General features: G+C 45.7%; 1 protein-coding gene across 1 annotated transcript; it reads right to left on the minus strand.

Moving 5' to 3' along the window:
• Positions 1–6,360: 6,360 nt before the first annotated feature.
• LOC144159340 (thyrotropin-releasing hormone receptor-like) lies at positions 6,361–7,495 on the minus strand. The gene has a single exon (XM_077690758.1). It carries the CDS (start codon positions 7,270–7,272, stop codon positions 6,361–6,363), a length of 912 nt encoding a protein of 303 aa, XP_077546884.1. The 5' UTR covers positions 7,273–7,495.
• Positions 7,496–8,510: the final 1,015 nt, after the last annotated feature.

Raw genomic sequence — 8,510 nt, forward strand, 5'->3', positions numbered from 1 at the left:
CTTTCCCGTCTCACGTGAAGGAATCACGACGGCTTATAAAATTGACATTCTGCATGACATATTTTACAGATGTTATGCCCTTCTAATTCACAAAAGCGGAAGTTTAGCAAAGTTGAGAAAGAGTTCAATATCTTTATGTAACATTGACAGCAACCTATTTGCGAAAATGCCCTTTAAGGGATGCAGAACCTCCAATACTCTAGACCTGAAGGCGTCACCTATGAGATTTATCAAGCAATTTTCAAGGGTTTTTTTTTTCTCCTGTCCTACATGAAGTAATCCCGGTGGCTTACAAAAGTGGCACTCTGCTCTTCTTATTTTCTAAGCCATTTTGCATAGGTTATGCCATTCTAATTCACAAAAAGCAGATCTGCAAAGTTGAAGGCATGGATGGCTACGTACTGATATACTTACGTAACACTGACAAAAAATATTTGTGAAGGTACTGGCAGACCGGCCATAACTAACAACAGTAAACATGAGAGGTGCGCACAAACCCGTGGGATTCGGAGCTACGGAATTCAGACGAACATTTTTATTGCTCCCTTTGTTCTACAATTCGCATCCGATGGGGCTCGGTAGGTTGCAGTTATTCAAATTGACATGACTAAAGCTGTGTGGAAGGTTAGCCCATAGTTTCAATTTTATGTTTCAGAGCATGGTGGCCTTACAGAAGCTCTACACAAAAGGGCGTAGTGCTATGTTGCAATAGCTGTACGACCAGGTTGATCGCAAACATCGAGCTTTCTATTCCTAGTCTTATTAGATGCCTTGAATGGCACAGCTGGCCGTTAAGACCATTTTTATTTTGTTTCTACCTCCAGCCGCTGTGCATTAGCATTGTGCAGGGCAGTGCCACGTCTGGCTTCTCTCTGTTAGGTATTAAAGTCAGATGTAGAGCCCATACAGTTAACGTTGCACTTTTTTGTTAGTACAAGAAAAGTGCCATCGAGGTCGATATGCGGACAAAGCTTATGTGAATCCTGGAAATTTAAGAGGATTTTGAATAGATCGGTGCGGTACAAAACGGCGGAAATTGGGGCCATAACAAGGAATTCCAAAGGGCTTTACTTCATCTGTGTCCTTCTACATCAGTTTCATGTGCCCTTGTACATCAGTTTCGTCTTATTTCTCTTCAGCGTTTGTAGTTGTGAAGCTTAATGTGCAGGCATGGATGCCTTTATTTGCGCAGTGTGCAATGCGCTCCTTTTCTAGCGACTTCAATATGTAGTTAATGTCCTCAGCTGAGCAAAAGGTGAGGTACAAGCAGTTTATAAAGTGTTTTTTATAAACACTTATTTTTATAAACACTTGCAAGGTGGGCCCATGGGCGCACACCCTATGAGCCTCTACCTTATGGTAGGAGCTTATAAGGTGGGTTGCCCATGTATCAGGATAGCCTTTTTCTTCTATTTAAGTCTGCTCCTCTGACTCAGTGGGATTTTTGATAGCCAGTTCGTTTTACATTTCTTCTTTTAAGAAACTGCTGATCATCCATTTTTATGGTGACCGATTCGGTATCTCGTTGTGGTTTTGCCTTTTTATTTGCGCCGTATCAGCATGAAAACCCTAAGCTACAATGGGGCTTTCTTAAAGTTGCTGACCATTTCAAGGTCTTTGCTGCCTTTTTGACGCGAGTAGTTGGTCCGCCCTCTCCAGGAAGGACATGACAGGTCTACTAATGTTTCTCCCTGTTCCCATTTACACGTCATATGCATTTAAGATTTTTAGTTAGTAGAGGGCTGCAACAAGTCATGCGTATGCATATACTCAGGCTGCTGGAAAACGTTTTTTACATTGCATAATTCTCGTTGCGAAAGCGTGCATTTCGAGTAAAAGAGCTTTTTATCATAGGCCTATTGACTACCTTGAGAACTCAACATGAGACAATTGACCACTGCCTTGTTTTACCTCGAAATTGTGTGTCCTTTCGAGAGGCTATGTGGTGAACTCTAAAAACATATATAATCATTACACCTTATATAATATTCAATTTTTGCCAGTGGCCGAAAACTGTTCCTTGCGCGGTGATCTTTGTGTATAATTGGATTGTGCAGCCTGGTGGAGTGCCACATGATGAACAGAACTGTGGAGGGACGTCGGGGCACGAAAATGCGCGCTTGTTGAAGTGTCTATCTATCTTAGTCACAGTCACTGCGTCTTCTTTAAGCGTGCGTGTGTCTGCCTGACTTTTAAAGTGTGTGTGAGCGCAGTGCTATTGAATAAATCGCGCGATTTTTGAGGGTTTGCGGGGCTAGTCTACCGTGCAGTAAAAAAAATACGGCCCGTGTCCTAGTGGCTTGGTGTACCGCCTCCAAACTTAGGTGCACTGGTTAGATGCCGATAACTTCGGAACTTCTAAAATCGTTTTGATTCACAAATCTGGGCTCAGCTGTACATGGTCAGTAATAGCATCGATGGACAGATTGCGAAGCCCACATGGAAATAGCCATGCAGCGACAGCCACACGGTGATGAAAACACGGTGGCCGAAGCAGCCCGAACATTAATGATTGACAGGTGCCGCTGTTGACATTGTTGCCGAAATACCTCGTTAATGCATCAATGAAATAAATTCTGTGCATGATCGCCGATATACATTCGTATTTGATTGGTGCCTTCTGTGATTTTTCCTTGGTTACGGCTATACTCACGAGTTTTGCGTTAAAATTCACCATTCTGCCATGTGAACTGGTTCATACAGCTTTGTTAGAGAACACAATTTAAAAGTAATTATGCTTTGGCTCCTAGTTACCAGCCCACTGCACTGGCACGTAAAAGCGCCTGATGTATATATAGCGGTGTAGCTAATGTAAATATCAACCGACGACGTGGCGATGTCTCGTACAAAGAACACCCAAGTGAAGCCCCCCTAGCCCCCTCTCGGTGTGTGTAGCAGGTGGGATATCTGTGCTTACGCTCCTGTAACAACGCGGTGACTGATTCTGTAAATGTGAATGCCAGATGGTTATTCATTAGTGAAAGCACTCGGCATGCGGTAATTTTATCCTGTACGACCAGCCCCAATAGGTGTACCCGTGCTGCATTTGCCATTTGCAAGCAATATCATTGGGCTCTGAATCGGCCTCCGTAAAAGCCAAGGCACACCGCAGCACCAGGTCCGTACACGTAATAGAAGAGCGGATGTCCAACTCCGGCGAACATTTTATGAGCTCGTACATTTCGGGCAGGCAGGCAAGCCTGTGATAACTGCGGAGCCACAACGAGGCGGCTAATTACCACCCTTCGTTCCCATAGAAGTTTTGGACCTGCCAGCCGCGTCGTTGCTTAGCTTTTAGTGTAAACCGAAGTTGCCGTTTGATCATGCGGATTGAGGAGCGCAGTAGATGCCCGCACCGATACTTAGATATGTAAAAAAATTGCTAGAGGTTTTCGGGGGAATATGGATTCGATTGGTTATCACTTCCGCATCGGAACCCGTGTTCAGAGGGTAAGGGTAAGAATAACGATACAGGCAGGTTCGTTTTAGTTTTTGTAGTTTTCTCTGAAAATTTCTGAGCTCTCATGAATCCTCGCGAGCACCTGGGTAAAATTTTTACACGAGTTTGCTACCGCTAAGGACACGTAATGCGCACTACAACACCACCTGCATCCCGAACCAAGACCTATTCCCGCTCCTGTTTGTAACGTGGAACTAGGAGCGTACTTCAGATGTGTTCAGGAAGCGGGATGACTTATTTTATGGACGATTAACCCTTTTACCGGTAAGACTAGGAGCAGAATTCCAATGTGGTTTGCCCTACTGAAGGCCGGCATGTAGGTTTCTATGCATGGTGGTGCAGGATTAAATAATGTGAACTATCTCAGGCGTTTTAACGTGGGTCAGCGGCTTGCACTCATGGGAATTTCATTATTTCGCTGAACTAAAGTTGCGGTTTTCGAGGCTGACAATCAAAGCCATGAGGGTATTCTTCTGAAGTTAATGGTAAGTGTTTATCGCGAGACACCCAGAGCGCATAGTCCTTCAAGGCAAACAGGCCCTTTCAGATGCGACTGCATCTCATTCACTCGCCTTGTCCCTCCATACGGTGTTGTTGTCTGTCCACACCCCTCCCCCTACACTATAAAAAAAAATAATAGTTAGAGGCACCCGGTTTCGATCCCACGACCCTGTGGGCGGAACGCGAGGTACATGGTGCTCTTCCCACTGCGCCACAAAAACGAGACAGAATCAAATGCTACGAACGCGCCTTATATCCTTCACTCATTCAAACTACGTCAAGATGCTACTGATACAACGCATGATGGGGCAAGGATTACCACTTGCAATAAAAGAAAAGAAGCTCCCACTTACAGCAACAATGATGGAGTAAAGGTCGTTGCGACAGCGAAGCCCCAAGCATACCACTTAGAGAGATTGACCAAGGTTGGCCAATAAAACATAATAATAATCATAAAACATAATAATCATACGCGTTCCCGACACGTTTCACGCGATTTCAGAATCAATCCAACGGAAACACCAAGTGAACCCCACGATGCGTCGAATCTACACAGGGTTCCCCTCGCGGGGAGGTGGGCGCAATTTTTGTTCTGTACATATAATAAATGTTTTCAGGTTTTCTTTCCGTTCTATTTGACGAGCCGGTGAGTCCATCAGCTTGTCATGCGGGCGCATGCGCCTGCTGTGTATGGAGGATGCCAAGATGTTCGCAGATAGATTCCTCGTACACATGTCGTGTAAGTGAGGCGCATGCTTGTTCGTATATAGTTTTTTTACGGTAAAAGAGTGGTGTTTGGACCAGTTAAGTAGGTGCACTTTTGAAAAACGAAAGTTTTTACGAAACGTGCGTTTGCTGCACGCATCAATAGGGGTTAGGTCATTTCGTATAGGTGCAACCATTTCAGGTAGGCTCCCTGGAGACCAAAACACCGCATCCTAAACACCCCAGAATTTGTCCGCCCTGCGGCATTAGAGGTTAAAACATGCCCCACAGAGCGAGGCGTTCGTCATGCGGTGGACATGAATAGGCTGATTACTGAAATAAAAAATGATTACGCTGTATAACCCGTAGTTGATAGCACGAGCAGGCCTGTGCTGTGGTGGAGAGATTGCGTGACGTAAGCATGCAAAGATTTTTTTCTCGGGTATATGCCCCCCTCTGCCATAAAAGAACAACCATTTGATAAGGTTATTCTTTCAAACCAATAAAGACGAGGTGGCATTGAGCTGCATAATCAAACGACGCAAAGGAAGATATCTGCCGGTTGGTTACGAGGCGAAAGTTCAACAGTGTAATAATATATATAGCACATTTTCACCAGATGACACCACTGAAAACCGCTCTAACGAGAATAGAAGTTTCCATCGCCCCGTTACAAGCACATTATTCGCAGGCGATTGTGTTTTATCAACGCGTGGCCGCTGCAGTTAGCACCTGCAATTAAGAGACAAAAGGGCACTCTACGTGATAGGTACGTGGGAAAAAGTATGTGGTAAGGCAGAATATGCTCCACACGGGACTAAATTTCAGGTGGTAGTTGAGCGTTAGCATGCATAATTTCTTTGTTCTGCAAGCGGCGCGATTGCTGCTAAGCCAAAGACCAGATGCCGACAATGTCGCCATGTCGTCCTTGGCTTCATGCGTGTGTAAAAAAGCTACCTGGCATAAATTTTCGACAACGCGCACCGACTGATGACATTGGCGCAGGGATCTCGTCACGTTGTAGTATGCCGAATTTTATCGAAACTGCTATAGAAACTGTGCTTTTAAAGAAATTTTCAAACTTCTCACCCACTAAAGTTTTTGGATGTATACGCCAATTTGGGGAAAAAATAATATTAGCTCTTCCTTTTCTTTTTCTGTACAGCCTCCTTGGGAAGTGTCAATTGGAACTTATTTGTAGAACAAGTCGTAAGCTCTATTTACCTTTTAAAATAAGCGAATAATGTCTATTCTGTGCGAGTGGATTCAGATATGCGATGAACTTTTATAGTATAAAATAAATGTCCCTCCACATGACACATTTATTATGTAATGCTAGGTGTCAGTATGGAACTAAATAAATGGTGTCATTCCGTTCTGTGGCATACAAAATCCTTCTCTCTTGAAAGCCAACTAGAAACTGCTGAATTTTAGTAATTACCTACTTATTTCCCGCATACGCATTTATTCTTGGACGTAGTTGAGTTTTTTTAGGTTTTTTCCGACCGCTATTTTTAATAGCTGTTGGTGAACTTTTAAAATAACTTCCACAAACAAGTGAAATGAAAGCTAACTACTTTTAAAACAGAATCACAACCAAATACGCGCAGAAATACCAGCCTCAAAAAAATAAATTATGTGATCGCTAGCATCGTTTGCTCAGCTAACCATTTTACGGGACGTTCCGAGAGGCGCTAAAATCGGACATATGGAGATTGCGACGAGGGCTGATTCAGGAGCCAGTTGCACGCCGAAGAGACCGCAGGCATGCTCACCTGTACTCTCGAGCTGCTGTTGGATGAGCTCTTCTTGGAGTCGGTGGTGCCGTTGGCCTTAGAGTTGAAGTTTGACTGGAAGAGGACGCGGGCCATGAGTCCGTAGAGGACGCAGGACAGCAGCAGTGGCACTACGTAGAAGAGAATGATGTCGGCGAAGAAGTAGCTGCGGTAGTGGTGCCGAGACAAAGCGAAGGTGCAGGTCTCTATGTTGTCGTGTCCTTTATAGTAGACGGCCGTGGTAGTTGTAAGCGCCAGCCACGGCGAGCAGTAGGAGCAAGCGAACAGCCACACGCCCAGGATGATCTTCTTGGCGCGCTTCACGGTGCACATGGTCTGGGCCTTCATGGGAAGGCAGATGGCAATGTAGCGCTCCACGGTGAAGGCCGTGATGGACAGCGATGAGGCGTTGATCCCCAGGTACTGCAGGAAGATGAAGAGCGCGCAGCCTGCGCGGCCCCAGATCCACTCGTCGCCCAGCACGTAGTAGGAAATGATCTCGTTGGGCACTGACGCCACCAGGACCATGAAGTCGGCCACTGACAGGCTGACCAGGTAGCAGTTGGTCGGCGTGTGCATGCTGCGGGTGCGCATCACCACGATCACCACCATGATGTTGCCCAGCACACCAACGGCGAAAATGATGCCCTGGAAGATGGTTCCGATGATGCGGTAGTTGACCGAGTAGTACGTCGGGTCCTGGTATGTGCGGTTCGGCACCAACACTGTCGTATTGTTCCACGGACCGTCCCACTCGTCCGCACTCGTGGTCAGCTCGGTCATCACCAGCGCAGGTAGCAAGGCCGCGAGAAGAAACGCCACAGTAGCCATGTCGATTCACTTTTCCGTCAAAATGTCTTTTTCTTCCTGGTGTTAGGATAAAAATTTGTCCCGCTGATTCAGTTAAACAAAGTTTATAAACAGTTCGGAGCGGCCGAAATGTGGCGCGCAACTCTCCGCGGCGCGGCTAGCACGGAGAGCTGCGCGCATCTGATGCCCACAAGTTGGGACGAAAAAGTTCGGGGCGAACTTGGGGAAGTTGCACCGCTGTGTCCAACGCTCCGGGGCTGAATGAGCGCAGCCTTTGGGGAGGACCCCGGCCCTCTCCCCCTGGGGCCGCCAGAGAGCGTCGCGGCCTGTTGCTATGCCAACGACGGAGCGGAGAGGTGGCGCCATCTCTTCGTTGCCGCCCACTGGCTGTCAGCTTCCATCTCGCGCCCGAAAATTGCGGCGTTTACGCTCGTTTCAAGCCCCTCCGTCTAAAGGCTTCAGACCTCGTGTCTTCAGGTTACTCCGCGCAAAAAGAGTAGCATAGCCAAGTTCTCGCGTTGCGCTTCGGCTGGTCTGCTTTTAAAGTGACAATTACTAGAATACGTGCCTCATCACAGGAACAACAACCAACAGGATGCCACCGAGCATAACGCGTCTAATGTTTAGCGAGAGCGACACGTGGCCTTCGCGATACTTGACCCCGTTTTGAAACAAAGGCTAAGTCGTTGGGGATTTTTTCTAGGGGTAAAACTTGATGCTCTTCTGCGGTTAATGTTTTTCACGTACCTAACAACCCATTTTTTTTCGTAAAGCGGATGAAGATTTTTTCATTTATATCTCTAATATACGTGATGTTAAGTTTAATTAAAGGACATCCAAGATGAACTTCAGTGATAAAATGATGCTACTCTGCTAATATTGTAAAAAAAGCAGGGAACAAAAAACAGGATTTGCTCCTCTGACAAATTCAGCCTTACAGAGGTAAGGAATTTTAACTACCTTCTCATTGATTTTTTTTATACGAAACAGAATAGCCTCACAAGATGCAGAACCTAGCCGTCATAATGGCCTTGCACCATGATTATTTTTGCCAGGTCCCTGAGTCTGCTATAATTAGTGAAATATTAACCAAATAGCTGCGTTTTCAGAAAATATGTCTGACAGCTCATTATAATTTGTGGAGACTGAAAACTCACCTCTAGGCTAGCATTACCCCGCATCGTGAAGTGCTATTAGTATCTAAGCATACCAGAAACTAAATACTGCTACTTACACAGTTTCCGATTTCATTACGGTAA

The sequence above is a fragment of the Haemaphysalis longicornis genome, unplaced genomic scaffold (genome assembly GCF_048455015.1).
Source record: "Haemaphysalis longicornis isolate Haplotype H1 unplaced genomic scaffold, Haemaphysalis longicornis Haplotype H1 scaffold_1, whole genome shotgun sequence".
Classification (NCBI taxonomy): Eukaryota; Metazoa; Arthropoda; class Arachnida; order Ixodida; family Ixodidae; genus Haemaphysalis; species Haemaphysalis longicornis.